This window comes from Mirounga angustirostris, unplaced genomic scaffold (assembly GCF_029215605.1).
Source record: "Mirounga angustirostris isolate CCGP_5_RB_7025 unplaced genomic scaffold, mMirAng1.0.hap1 SCAF_3, whole genome shotgun sequence".
Taxonomy (NCBI): Eukaryota; Metazoa; Chordata; class Mammalia; order Carnivora; family Phocidae; genus Mirounga; species Mirounga angustirostris.
In genome coordinates, this window is record NW_026991711.1 from 44,760,542 (window position 1) to 44,775,416 (window position 14,875).

The 14,875-nt window shown below is 36.3% G+C and overlaps 1 protein-coding gene across 5 annotated transcripts in view; it reads left to right on the forward strand.

Annotated features, from left to right (window-relative positions):
* The window catches only part of DIAPH3 (diaphanous related formin 3), a 486,464-nt gene that overhangs the window by 153,470 nt on the left and 318,119 nt on the right, over nt 1-14,875 (forward strand). For all 5 annotated transcript variants that reach the window (XR_010409980.1, XM_064586024.1, XM_064586023.1 and 2 more), the window contains 5 exons: nt 4,172-4,282; nt 4,568-4,686; nt 5,878-5,994; nt 10,391-10,509; nt 13,348-13,412. Coding sequence is in view for 4 of the 5 variants with exons in the window: in XM_064586024.1 (XP_064442094.1) it covers nt 4,172-4,282; nt 4,568-4,686; nt 5,878-5,994; nt 10,391-10,509; nt 13,348-13,412 (531 nt within the window). In the remaining variant the exon portion in view is untranslated. The remainder of the gene's footprint in view (nt 1-4,171; nt 4,283-4,567; nt 4,687-5,877; nt 5,995-10,390; nt 10,510-13,347; nt 13,413-14,875) is intronic.

A 14,875-nucleotide genomic window follows, 5' to 3' on the forward strand; every position in this document is an offset into this window, starting at 1 on the left:
TCAGTGCCGATTTTAATCGTCTTGGTTGCATATGGTACACATGAGAAGGCAGGTGTTTTCCTACTTGCGACAACAACTCTGTCTCTTTATAGAGACTGTTCTTGTCAAGTCACCAACTGGCCCAATGCAGTAGTAATTTATTAGTCATCTTATTGACCTATTAGAGCCTCTGACTCAGTTGATCACTCTCTCTGTTGAGACACTTTCCTCCCATAATTCCTGGGTACCCAAGTGTCCTTTTTCTTCTACCTCACTGATGCCTTTTTACTTTATTTCCCCAGCCTTTAAAGTAAAACCTGCAATCGAAATGCCCCCTCAGTGCCTGTACGTCTTTTTTCTCTGGCTACTTCTGGGTGGTTCCATGTAAGACCCTGAGTTTTATGTGCAGTTGCTGTGGTCATGTTTTTCTTGAACCTGGGTCTCTTATAGCCAGTTTCCTTCTCCACTTTTCTTCAATGCCTGTCACTAATAGATATTTCTAACTTAACATCTCTGAAACCCAACTCCTCTGATCTGTCTTCCCAAGCCTCTTTCTCCCATCTTAAATGAATGATTTATTTTCCACCTTAATCAATGATAATCCCATCCTTCGAATTGCCCAGGCCAAAAACCTTGGAGTCAGTCTTGACTCTTCATCTCTGAGAGTGATTTCTGTCTTTTTCCACAGCTGTATCTCTAGCACTGAGAATGCTTAGTGGGCACCAATAAATAGGCTTGGAGGGAATGAAATGGTTGAACAGGTACACAGAGAGTGAATTCTGTATTTTGATGTCCAAAGATAGAAGCTTTAAATTAGGATGCTTCTAGGAGGACAGAAGCTCTTTGTTTTCTTACCCTCATCTATTCCACAGAGAAGTACGTTTTGTGATACTCTTTTTTTTTTTTTTTTTTTAAAGATTTTATTTATCTGAGAGAGAACAAGTAGGCAGAGAGACAGGCAGAGGGAGAGGGAGAAGCGGGCTCCCCGCTGAGCAGGGAGCCTATGCGGGGCTCGATCCCAGGACCCTGGGATCATGACCTGAGCCGAAGGCAGCCGCTTAACCGGCTGAGCCACCCAGGCGCCCCCGTTTTGTGATGCTCTTGAAACAATATGTTAAATGCAAATTAATGGAGATTATATAGGCTATATTTTTGGAACATCAAGCAGCATGGTGATTGTTTATGATGAATATTACAATGCCATTATTTCCTTGAGCTTCTGTTAATATCCCCAGCTGACATAGGCAAGGTACCCAATAACTAGTGTTTTGTGTTTGTTTTTTCTTTTTTAAGAATGAATGATTCCTAATGTACATTCATTTATTTATTTATTTTTAGAGAAAGTGTTGGGGAGGGGCAGAGGTAGAGGGAGAGAGAGAATCTTAAGCAGGCTCCACACTCAGCAAAGAGCTGGCTGCAGGGATCTATCTCATGCCCATAAGATCATGACCTGAGCCAAAATCAAGAGTCAGATGCTTAACCAGCTGAACCACCCTGGTGCCCCTCCTAAAGTATATTTCAATCTCAAAATTTTAAAAGCGGGATTTATCCAGGTCTCTAAAACCTGTTTCTCTCCTTGCATTTTATAGCTCTGTTAATGGTATCACCTCCTATCTCGTTGAAGAACAAAGGTGAGGCAGTCTTGTGAATTCTTCTGAGTCAACCCCATGTCCACCCAGCTGTCAAATTCTGTCAGTTTCTCCTACATTTTGAATGTTCAAGCTTTCATCATTGCTTACTAAAGTTCCTTCTACAATAGCTTCTTAACTTATACTGTTACCTCTACTGTTCCCTCTCCTTTACATAGAATCCCTTGTGGTTTCCCCCGTTTCCAGTTGAACCTGAATTTTCTGACTTGGCACATAAGTCTGTGCATTACCTGGTCTGTCTTCTTGCCCAGCCTCATTTCTCACGACTCCTTGCACTGCTCTCTCCCTTCTTACCCTTGCGAACTGCTCAGGATATTGGAATTCCTTGTAATTCAATGGAACGTCCCATGTCCTCTAACCGGTTAATTCTTTGGATGCTTAGAACATCTCATCTCGGTCCTTCACTTAGGCTGCCTTAAGAGCCTTGCTGTTAACCAGCTGTCCTTGTCTTTAGTTTCTCCATATTACCGTTATATGTGGAACATATGTTCTCTTCTACATAATGTATGTCTATCATTGTATCTATCTTCATGAGGGTAGGCAATATGTCTTGTTTACCTTCATAGTTCCTGAGCCTTTCCCACTGTCCGTAGGAATTGAGTTCAATGACATAGATGCTATATTGGAACCTGCTTCTGCTGGTATGCTATATTCGTGTGAAATTGTATGATCAAATGAGTCTGTGTATCTCAGTATACATGTTAATAACCTAGAAGGAACTCTTCGATCTTTACCTTGATAGAATTATTTTTCTGCAAGGAAACACTACATTTTGCTGTATGCTTGTATATGTTCATAGATCTATGTTTACATGACATCTGTTAGAGTGGTTATAGGTCATGATAATGGCCAATTACCATTAGAATTGGGAAGGGATTTTAGATAATTAAATTCGTTATTTCAGCTTAAGTCAATTTTCTGTTTTTCCTTTTTTAGGAAATTGCCTTTCAGGATGTTTCCTGAAAAGAATTTGGATTATCCTTCCCCTTCTTTTTCTTCAATTTCATGCTGCTATTGTTCTGCATATATTTACTTTACATTTAAGTCCTATTTCCTGCTAATTTTTATACTGCTTTTTTTGCTGCTTTGAGTTGTCTATAATTCATGTCTTTTCCAGAAACCTAGCCACTAACACTATCTTAATTGCTCTGAATGTAGAGAAACATTATTTAAATGTTCTTTGAGATCTTTTAAAACCGCATACTATTGCTGAAAAACTATTTGTGGCTACTGGGTAATGACTGGCAGGGAGGTGGAAAGAAAGCATTTTAAACTTTGTGACATGAGCCAGTTATAGCTGAATGAATGTGTACTGGTAAGGTAGCCTCTGTTTTAAGTTTATTCTTTTTTTATTTTAAATGTTTCCCTTTTCCCTATTTATCTTCTGACACATTTCCTTCCTCCAGTTTAAATAGTCTTAAGTTTTGACAGTAGAGGCATGCTGGTCAGATTTTAGTATTTAGACAGCAAATACAGTAATTACGATATATTTCAACCAGCAGGACCTGAGACCCCTGTTGGTGTCTTAATCCAAAAAAAGGCATTTTTAAATTCATATAAACCTTGCCTTAAGGGATGGGGAAAGGACAATTTAGGGAACAGCATGAGGTTAAACATATTGATTAGTAAGCCAGTTATTTTTGTTAGACTCTGATAGAATGTAGACTTAGAAAAATAACATCATCATCAGCAACAAAGAATACTTTGCTTCTGTAGAGACCATCTCTTTTGCTTCCAATCTCTTTTGCTTTGATTATATGGATTTCAGATAATGAAAGATAAATTTCAGCCAGGGGGTAAAAAAAAAAAAAAAAAAGTAGATCCACTTTGAAATTTGGAGTGTTAAATACCTGGAAAATACATGATTTTTACACTTTCATCATTTAAGGTATATACTAAAGGATTTAATTAGCTCTGTAATTTCTTTATGCCTTTGGAATAAACATGACATATATTATTTTTGAATGCTTGCCAAAGTGTAAGAACCATTGCTTGGGTAATTCTAATTAATTGTTCGGTGTTCCTAAGATAGTTTTTGGTTATAACAACCCCATTAACCGGATTCAGGACATTTGCTGACCTTGAAGTGTTTGGGACTTTAGGTTTCTCTTGATGAATGGCAAGTTACCATTTTATTTTAGGTAAGCATTATATATCCAATAGAGATCTATAATTTTTCAACTAGGATCTTCAGTTTTGTGTTGTATGTGCGTTGAGTGATATTTTTGGACAAGAACTTAACTTTGGGCTAGAGTGAATTTTTTATGGAGTAGTGCCAGTGCGTAATGTTTCTGTCTCTTATTCCACAAGAACTCCCAAACAAATGAAAAATTAAAACAAAACAAAACAAAACACCTCCACTGAAGTATTTCTTGTTTAATTTGTAATTGACTAAAATAATTTACATACAGATTATTATTTTAATAGGTTCTCCTCTGAAGGAAGATACTTGATTCTTAGAACAAAACCTTGATATTTCAGTTCTATGACTCTTTCTTAATGTTGGAATCTGAGCCTAAGTCTCACTGTGCAATCTGTTGTAGGTAGCGTGTATGCAGCTCATCAATGCCCTTGTTACATCTCCTGATGATTTGGACTTCAGGCTCCACATCAGAAATGAATTTATGCGTTGTGGATTGAAAGAGATCTTGCCAGTAAGTGCCCTGCAGTCTCCTTATTAATATTTAAATTAGAGGAGTACTTGAATAGGGGGAAATTTAGATAAATTACCTTCAAGAATAATTTATCTGTGGGGAAAAAAGGCTTGAGTATAAAAATTTGTGAAATACAGATAAGATATGAGTATTATTTAACACTTTAAGTGTTTGAATGCTATAAATCCAGTCAAATGGCTGGTTTACTGTTTATATGTTTTCATTAACTTTTTTGCATTATTAAAAAGAAAACCGTTGATTGTCATTTCTATTTAATAACTCTAGAACTTAAAATGTATGAAGAACGATGGCCTGGATATCCAGCTTAAAGTGTTTGATGAGCATAAGGAAGAAGATTTGCTTGAGTTCTCCCATCGCCTTGAAGATATTAGAGCTGAACTTGAATATCCTTTTGTTCTGAAATTAGTGAAATAGGAAAAACTGTTGCTAAACCCCAAACAACCAAACCTCTGAAGCCATTTCTATATAAACAATAGAAAGTCAAACCTTTATGAATCAGACTGATTTTTTAAAAATTTTATTTAATTATGTTAATCACCATAATTACATCATTAGTTTTTGATGTAGTGTTCCATGATTCATTGTTTGCGTATAACACCCAGTGCTCCATGCAGAACATGCCCTCTTTAATATCCATCACCAGGCTAACCCATCCCCCCACCCCTCCCCTCTAGAACCCTCAGTTTGTTTCTCAGAGTCCATAGTCTCTCATGTTTCGTCTCCCCCCTCCGATTTCCTCCCCTTCATTTTTCCCTTCCTACTATCTTCTTTTTCTTTTCTTTCTTTCTTTCTTTCTTTTTTTTTTAACATATAATGTATTATTTGTTTCAGAGGTACAGGTCTGTGATTCATCAGACACATGAATCACTGATTTTTATATAAACTTTTTTTTATTAGCTTGTGTGTGTTTCTGAGTACATGCATATGTAAATCAACGTTACAACCTACAGATGGATTCTATTAGGGCCTTGTGTGTGTGTGTGTGTGTGTGTGTGTGTATACACTGTTTTTTTCTTTTCATGTTTGGCACCTCCCCTCCCCTAGTGCTTTCCAGCATTGGGAGTAGGGTATCCTTAGCTTGCTGGCTGGCTCCTGCCCTACACCTTGGGGGCACACTCACATGGGCCTTTGTTAACTCTGTGGGTCTACAGATCTCTGTGCTTTTCCAGAAATCCACCAGGTTTCTGTCCTCCACTGGGGCTTCTCCATGGTGGATAATGCCTGGCACCAGCTCTCTTGATAAATGCACTCTGAAAACCTAATATGGTATTCACAACCAGCTGCCCATTACCCTTGCCGCCAGCAACATCTTAGCTTGAGAGAGGCACATGTTTGGAGTTGATCATGGAGGAGAAGCCAGGGAGTGTCAGGTCAAGTTGTCATTTGCAAAATGTTTTCCTCTACTCTGAATCCTGGATACCTGTGTTTTATTTGATGTTAAATATACATGATGCCTATTTTAGGCTAAGGCACATAATAATCTTTTGAAGCCTTACAGAGTAGATTCCATGCCATGTTATTGCAGTTGTTTGGTGTAGACGATAAATAAATCGTGTATTCCTTAATCAATTCACTGAAGCATATGATATTTACAACATGGTGTGGAACTCAGTTAAGGAAACTAGAGCGGAGGGATATTTCATTTCTATTCTTCAGCATCTTTTGCTGATTCGAAATGATTATTTTATAAGGTAAGAGGAATTATTTTATAAGGTAAGAAGAAGCTATGTTGTAATGTTTTCTCTCACTAATAAAATTTTATTAATTGGGAAAATCACCTGATGTTTTATTTGGGCAAGCAAATAATTTTCAGATTTTTATTTCTGTCTTAATATTGACTCATGGAATGTGGCGTTTCTTCTGGGCATATATTTAGACAGGTGATGGTAAAATGATATTACTGTTATGTTTTAAGCTCCAGCAGATTGTTGGTAACAAGTTTTCACCTGAATAAAAATGCGAACTAGCAACAAATTACCAATTTATCATGTGATGGATAATACATTCTGGTTAGTGTTTAGGTAGTAGGAATGATGCTGATATGTTTCTTTTTATAAGTTACATGAAGGGTACTAAACATTGCTTTTATTAGTGTTTAGCTAGCAAGTGCCTTGATAATACATTGTAAGTAGCTAGCAAGTGCCTTGATAATATAGTTGCATTTAATGTTGCTAATGTATCAGAAAAGCTAGGCAAATGACATTTCAAGTTTGATTATATCTTAGCCATCTTGAAGTTTAACAGATTGTTTATCCCGTCTGTATGTTGTCTATCTGTAGCTTTGTAAAGATATTAGCCCCTAAGTTGCTCAGTTGTGAAGATGGAATATAATAGCATGGGTAAATCTCCTAGCCAGATATCTGGCACATGGTGTATTCTCAATAAATGTTCTCTATATCCTCTTTGCACTTTGTTACTGTTTTATGAGGGAAGCTGAGATCCTTGAATATAAAACCATTTTTTGTTGCCTTTAATTTAGCTTTGCTGAAATTTCATTTTCAAATACTTCAGGTAGTATGTCTTTTCTTACTCTAATTTCATGTAGAAGAATTTGCTAGACATGTCTCATTCAGGCTGTGTCCTCTGGGTGATGTCAGAGGGTGTAATTTAGGCTTTTGATATAACTGACAAGTGAATAGAATAAGAGTCAAAAAAAAGTAAAACTAGGTTCTTTGGGATGAGTATAGATCATTCATCTTATCTCCTTTTGTAAATACTAATATAAAATACTAATACATGGGCAAAACTATTAATAAAAGTACTAATACATTGATTAAAACTATTAATACATTGATTAATATTGTTAAATATCAGAGGTACCTTGCTGCTAATTATACTAATATGTTTTCCAAATGTTCTTAAAAATAAAATTGAAACTTCCATTTGCTCTAAAGTAACCCCATCCTTTTCTTGATCCCTGTGTGGTTGGTTCTGTCAACCTCTGATTGTTTGATGCTGCTTGAGTTTTCAAGAATTCAAGAATATTGTTTGCTTTCAAAGTTTTTCAGTGTGTCTCAGTGCTGCCAGGGTTGTTATATCTTACTTTTGATCCCTTAATTTTACCCTAATCCCTAATTGGTGCTCCAAGAGCATATGCAGTTGTCTACCTTTAAAACAGATTGAAAAGCTCAACTCTCCTAGGACCTGCTCAGGCAATCCTATCACTTCAGTGGAATTAAGAGTCTCAGAAAAATATTAAACCGTAGTATCACCAGAGTGACATTAGTGAGGTATAGAAGGTTAGTTATTTTGGTCATTTTTCAAGTATCACATTTTTAATTTGATACGTAACCATGCTGCATTCTTCCTTGACTCTTTAAGCCCAAGGACCTTGGTCTTTGTTCCATATATGGTCCCTGAGAAGGCATCATTCTTCCTATGACTGCTGTAATCAAGACTGTTCCATCCATTTTTTTCCCCATGTTCCTAAATTCTCATGGATATTTATTATTGTTATTTATTCTTAGAACATATTTTTATTATAAGATTGAGTCAGATTAGGGTCATTTACATAAGTTTTCATACATTCATTTAAAAATTCAGCTTTTTATTTACATACAGTAAAACTTTCACTTAGTGGTGTGTAGTTCTATGAATCTTGTTCTTTTGGTTTTAGCTTCATTTCTTTCGGTTTTCACTATCATAGGTGGACCTGGATTTTACCTTTTAGAAATCTTTGATTATCTGAACATTTTTTGTTTAATGAACGTTCTAAACACATACTGATATAATCTTTTAAAGGTTTTTATAAATGGCATTATTTTAGAACGTAAGATATTCTCATTTAAAAGAATTAGTGGATAGGGAAATTAGAAAGTTTGCTCACCTTCCCATTTGGAACAAGAGGAAATTTTACTGAAGTGGAACTTGATTGGAGAATGTACATGAAAGGTAGCTCCTGGGGTGCCTGGGTGGCTCAGTCGTTAAGCGTACACCTTCAGCTCAGGTCATGGTCCCAGGGTCCTGGGATCAAGCCCCGCATTGGGCTCCCTGCTCAGCGGGAAGCCTGCTTCTCCCTCTCCCACTCCCCCTGCTTGTGTTCCCTCTCTCGCTCTGTCTCTGTCTGTCAAATAAATTAAATATTAAAAAAACAAAACGAGGTAGCTCTTGCCCCCAAGAAAAATGAAATGCGGAAAGAAAATTGGAGGGTGGAGTAGAAAATCAAATTCAATTCTGTAACAAATACTCAATGGCTTACATGTGCAAAATTTTATGCTAGTTGAATGTGCATAGGAGATAATTTGATATTTGGTAAAAATACTAAAGAGCAAGTGAAGATTTTAAAATTCCTCCAGCAAAAATGATGTATCAGTGAAATAATGACAATTTATATTCATCCCTTAATTAGGTTATTCACATTTTCTTCTGACATATTTACTAACTCACCAACATTGCTCATGGAGATTATTTTCTAGATTTATATTTCTGGAATCCAGAAGTACATTATTTTTTTGCTAGTGTTGCCTTGAAAGAGGTTTTGCATGAAATTTCAGCTACTTTGTAAATGAGCTTATCATTGGGAGCTGTGGAAGTGAAAATTTTTTTTTTAAAAGGCCTTAAAATAGCATATGTTGTTAATTTAAACTTGTTTGTGTTAAAAACATACTAGGGTAGGGGTGCCTAGGTGGCTCAGTCATTTGAGCATCTGACTTCAGCTCAGGACATGATCTCAGGGTCTGGGATGGAGCCCCAAGTCGGGCTCCCTGTTCAGTGGGGAATCTGCTTCTCCTTCTTCCCCTCCCCCTGCCCTCTCTCCCTCTCTCTCTCTCTCTCAAATTAATAAATCTTAAAAAAAAAAAAAAACAAACCCAACACTAGGATAATATTAAATAAGAGTAAAAAAGGAATGGGATGCATCATCTCGGTTTTCAAATGTGATAGATACGAACGTGTGCAGTTTATGTACCTTAACTGTAAATGTGGTTGGTTATTATGGCAAAGCATTAGGGAATGGGAGACTAATTTTTTGAAAAAAGTTTAGAACATTGAGGAAAGCATTGGTAATACTATCTTGCTTTGATATGTACCCAAGAACAGTGTCTTAAAATATTTTTAGTTTATGAGTCAATGACCACTTGTCATCTTTGCTAATGTTGCTGTGAATTTTATTCAGTATAATGGGTCATTTATTAGGTGTGAGTTAAGTGGATGAAGGACAAGTAGGTCACGGTTTCTAGGGAGGAGGAGCTCAAGTGACTAGAGGCACCATCACATACACGATGAGAAAGATTGGGAGAGGAAATGTGTGCTAAAAGTCATTGAAGGAAGAAATAAGTCTTAGAGGTGGCTTGGGGATAAAGGACTGACCTCACTGAGATAGCACCCACCCTTTCTGTCACTTCAGTTTGGTTTTGTTAATATAATCTGGGTATTTCTTTTTTTTTCTTTTTTTTTTAAATCTGGGTATTTCTTTTAAATTTGTTGGCTTAAGTTTTAAGGGATGTTCTTTTGCTTAGAACAAACATAGGTGGACTGTAGTGAAAATATCTCTATTGGGGAATTTTAGTTAAACTTTAATTGTTGGACAGAAAATGTACTAAATTTTTTCAGTTGTCTTTTGAGTAAGAAATATTCATTTGGTATTGTATATAATTTACAGTATCGGTTTTTAATTGGACTCCACAAACATTCTAAAAATAGTATACTGTATAGTTCTAAGACCCTTTCAGAGAATTTTTTTTTGAAAAAAAGGTATGGGTTTTGGCTTGTGTTAATAAAATGAATAGTGGTAGATATTTCAGTATGGTATAGTGGTAGGTTGATCTCTTTTGAGGATTGCTTTTAAGCACATATCACTTCATCTTTTTTATTGTTTACTAATTAAGTCAAGGTTCTGACTTTTGTAAGCTAATCATCATTAAAGCATTATATTTGCTAAAAGAGATAAAAATTTAATATCTTAAGATCATTAGAAGGAAAGTGATGACCATTGTATTTACTCTCCTGTGTTAAATCTGACATGTCAGTTGTTGAAACTGTACAAAGGTAAATTACTGAACTTGAAATCGAGCTTACCAAAATACTTTGTTTTGACGTAAAGTTACACTAATAAATTGGGTGTACATTTATTCTTTTTCTTGGTTTTAGGCAACAATACTTCAAATTAATTGATGAGTGTGTATCTCAGATTGTATTGCATAGAGATGGGATGGATCCAGACTTCACATATCGAAAAAGACTAGATTTAGATTTAAGTCACTTTGTTGGTGAGTATTTAATATTTAAATGGAAATCTTTTATTATCCCCTACCCTGCCGGTCACGTTTGCAGCATTGCTTCTAATGGTGTGATCCTAGAGTCCTGAGGGCCCTCAATACCCTCCTTTTCAGGGGATCCTAAGAATCCTAAGACCTTATTTGCCTTTTCCTTTGTTTTGATACTTGTGCTGGTGATGAAAATAATAGTGGGTCAAACTGCTGGAACTTGGTTAGGAATCAAGGCAGTAAGTGACACCAAACCGTGTTAGTAGCCATCGTATTCCTCACTCTGAGTAAAACAAAACAATAAAAACTGCTGTTTTAGTTGAGTGTCCTTGATAACTGGAAAACACTATTTTATTAAAAATCGAATCCTCGAGTACGCATTACTTTAATATCCCCTAAGACAAAACGAACTGTCTTTACACATTTAGCACTTCCACATCCCAAAGTACAATGAGCATATAGCTGTGTATTTGCTTAAATTGTGAGCTGAATTGGCTGATTTTTGCTTTGAAGGAATGATTGTCATGAAAAGCTGGGGCTACTCAGGCATGACTGTTTTGGCACACACGTTTCTTAAAAATGAAATGAACCAGGTCAGGGAAAACAACTGGTAGAATTTGTTACCAATGATCAAATTCAAGCTTTCAAGTAAAAATTTGAGTTTTGGAAAACTTGCATCTGCTACTGTTAGCTTGAGAGCTTCCCAGTACTCAAATTTGTTTCTGATGAGATCATTGGTGATTATTTTGATCCTATATGATGAGATGTGTCAGCATTTGGAGACTCTGCATGACTCTGCAAACCACTCTTTTCCACATTCCAGTGCCTGATACAAATTCTGCATGGGTAAAGAATTCATGGATTTTAAAGTAATAGAACAAAATAGTCATTGATACGTGATCCCACATAGCAACTAAGGTGTAAGGAGTATGTGTAAGTCAAATTTTGGCATAACATGAGAAAAGAATATCCATTATTTGAGTGAGGTGGTTTTTTCTTCATAGGATATTTGAATCCAGTAAGAGGTATGGAATATTAGTGGCACTGATAAAGAAAGTGCTTATTTCCCTCCATAGAAGAGAAGCAATTAGAAGTTCCTGGTAGTGGGAGGGATAGAGAAATGAGGAAAAACATCCTGTAAATACAAAGCAAGCTAAAATGTGGAACAATTTTGAATAGTATCTGAAAATCCAGTTGCTTCCACCTGGCCATTAGGAATGCTTTTTCTTGAGTAGATGAGAGGTTTAGATATTGAACCCTTGAGAAGGAAATAGACGCCATGACTACTGCTTGGCTCTATGAGTGAACCATATTTACATAGTTATAACAAGTACCTTGTATGTGTTGATTTTAAATGTTTACACAAGACTTACAGACACAGTACAAAGGACTTAGAGAAGAGAATGTCAGTGTGTTCACGTGAATAGGTGAGCGTGAAGACCTGGGGTTCGGATATTAGGGTAGAGAAACGTTGGAAAGTATGGGGTACAGATAACTTCATATATTAGAGTGGAAATCAGGAGATGTTGTTTTCGTAACAGAGGTCAGAGTTTTAAATATTTAGTGCTCCAGAGCCAGCCAATTTAGAAAGCAAAATTATTAAATAGGATTAGACAAGGAACACCATTTTCATCTTCTTTAATAGGAAGCTATCTATAATGTATTAAATCAAGAAATTATGGTATATACATTTTATTTAGAGATAGGAAGGTAACTGCCAGAAGATAAAAGAAGAACTGTAAGAGGTAGCAGTTTGGAAGTGGAATTGAGTTTTTAATATAGTGATTTGTTGTTACTTTTCATCATAAGCCTTCTGTAATGTGTTTTTAAAACTGTGTTTATGTATTACTTTTATTTAAAAAAAGGGATCAACTATATCACGGGGAATCTATATGAATCACTTCTTCTGCATTGTATCCCATTGTGTGCATATATATTGTAGCTTATTTAATCTATTATTGATGGACATTTATTTCCAGATGTTGGCTAACAATAGAACATCCTTAAAGGCACAGTCCTAACAATAGAATTGTTGGGTGAAAGAAAATGCATATTTTAAATTTTAGTACATACTACCTCATATTAACTAGTTATCATTAGCAAAGTTCATTATGCTTCCATTACACTAGTGTAGACAAGTCAGTTTCTCTGTGCCATCTACAACGCTTGGCATTATGGATCATTTAATCCTTGCTGTGTCTCATTAAATAAAATTTGTATTTTTGTGTTAGGTAAAGTGAAATACCTGTTCATATGGGTTAGCAGTTGTTAATTTTGTTGTTCCTAATTTTCTGTTCATTACTGTTGCCCGTTTTCCTAGCTCGTGTTGGATATCATCTTCTTTTTTTTTTAATTTTTTAAAAGATTTTATTTATTTATTCATGAGAGAGAGAGAGAGAGAGAGAGGCAGAGGGAGAAGCAGACTTCCCGCAGAGCGGGGAGCCTGATGCGGGACTCGATCCCAGGACTCCGGGATCATGACCTGAGCCGAAGGCAGACGCTTAACCATCTGAGCCACCCAGGCGCCCTGGATATCATCATCTTCAAAATATTTATGGATTGATGATAGAAACCTTAGACTATTCTTTCTTATATTTGAACTTTCTCCTCCTTTTGTCTAATAGTTTGAAATTAAAGTTGTGTTTGTCTTTACCTTTCTATTTTATGGGCTTGGTGTCACACTTCGAAAATCCTTCTCCATCCCAGTGTTAGGTTTCTGTTTTGCATTTTTTATTACTGGCATTATTTCTAATTCTTTTCCATGATTTTCCTTCTGAACTTTTAAAGTCCCTAATGATTTTAAGAAGTACTGGAATAAAAAAAAAATTATCGCAATTTCAGATACTTGCATAGATCAAGCTAAACTGGAAGAGTTTGAAGAGAAAGCATCGGAACTTTACAAGAAAGTAAGTAATTTTGACCAACTTTGCAAGACTCCATGAGGAGCCTCCTCAGGCATGCTTCTGCGTCAGGGACTTTGCTTGGTGTTCCCACTCTCTCTCTTACCTCCTTTAGGCAGCACAAATGCCATCCCAGAGGAGGATTTCTAGACTACTATATTTAAAAATTTTAACTCTCTACTCCCAACCCTGACCCTGTTTTCTTCTTTTTTTTTTTAAATTTTTTTTAAGATTTTATTTATTTGCGAGAGAGAATGAGAGACAGATAGCATGAGAGGGAGGAGGGTCAGAGGGAGAAGCAGACTCCCTGCTGAGCAGGGAGCCTGATGTGGGACTCGATCCCAGTATTCCAGGATCATGACCTGAGCCGAAGGCAGTCGCTTAACCAACTGAGCCACCCAGGCGCCCAACCCTGTTTTCTTCTGTTGTATTCATTATCTGACATGCCACATGGTGTATGTATTTACCTGTGTGTCCGTGGATGTATTATCTCTTTCTTCCTCTAGAGTAAACTTTAGGAAGGATTTTTGTTTTGTTTGTTTATTTGTTTGAAGGATTTTGTTTATTCACTGTCCCTACACCTAGAACAATTCCTGGCCCTCAGAACCTTAAAAAAAAAAAAAAATGCGTGAATGAATAAATGAACAAAATATATAGACTCAAAGTTTTAGGATTGGAGTATTCCTCAAGAACTCCTGTAACTTAGGCCCTTAAGATCAAAATTATGTCTAAAAGTTTTAAAAGGAAGGTTAATTTTTGTTTTGAGTAAAGTTGCTTCCTTAGATTTAATTGAACATATAAAACTGTCATTTTTATAGGTGAAAAGTATCCAATATTACCAGTTCTGTTTGTTTCCTCCCAGTAGTATTGCTGACCATCCAGTCATTCTCTGCTTTTCTTTAAGGTGGGGTTCTGTGGTTTCATCTCTGCTCAGTATGTATCTGTTAGACTTTTTCTCTGTTTTGAAAAATTTACATTTCTTCACATTTTAAGTAGTCACTCTGTTTTAAATTCTTGTGGCTGGTTTCTCACATCGGAGGAATAAATGATAATTACTACTACCAGCACCTGAATGAACATACACTAAATGAACATTTACTATGTGTTTGGTACCATGCCTGAGAGGCTACATTTTTGATCTATCCCGACCCAGATGAATTTTTTTTTTTTTTTAAGATTTTATTTATCTATTTGACAGAGAGAGAGACAGTGAGAGAGGGAACACAAGCAGGGGGAGTGGGAAAGGGAGAAGCAGGCTTCCCACCGAGCCAGGAGCCCGATGTGGAACTCGATCCCGGGACTCCAGGATCATGACCTGAGCCGAAGGCAGTCGCTTAACCAACTGAGCCACCCAGGCACTCCGCCGCGACCCAAATGAATCTTGAGAGAATTGTACATTTTTATAACCTTTTAAGATAATATAACTTGCAAATGGTAGACAGTCTTCCATAAGTTACTGGGAATTTATG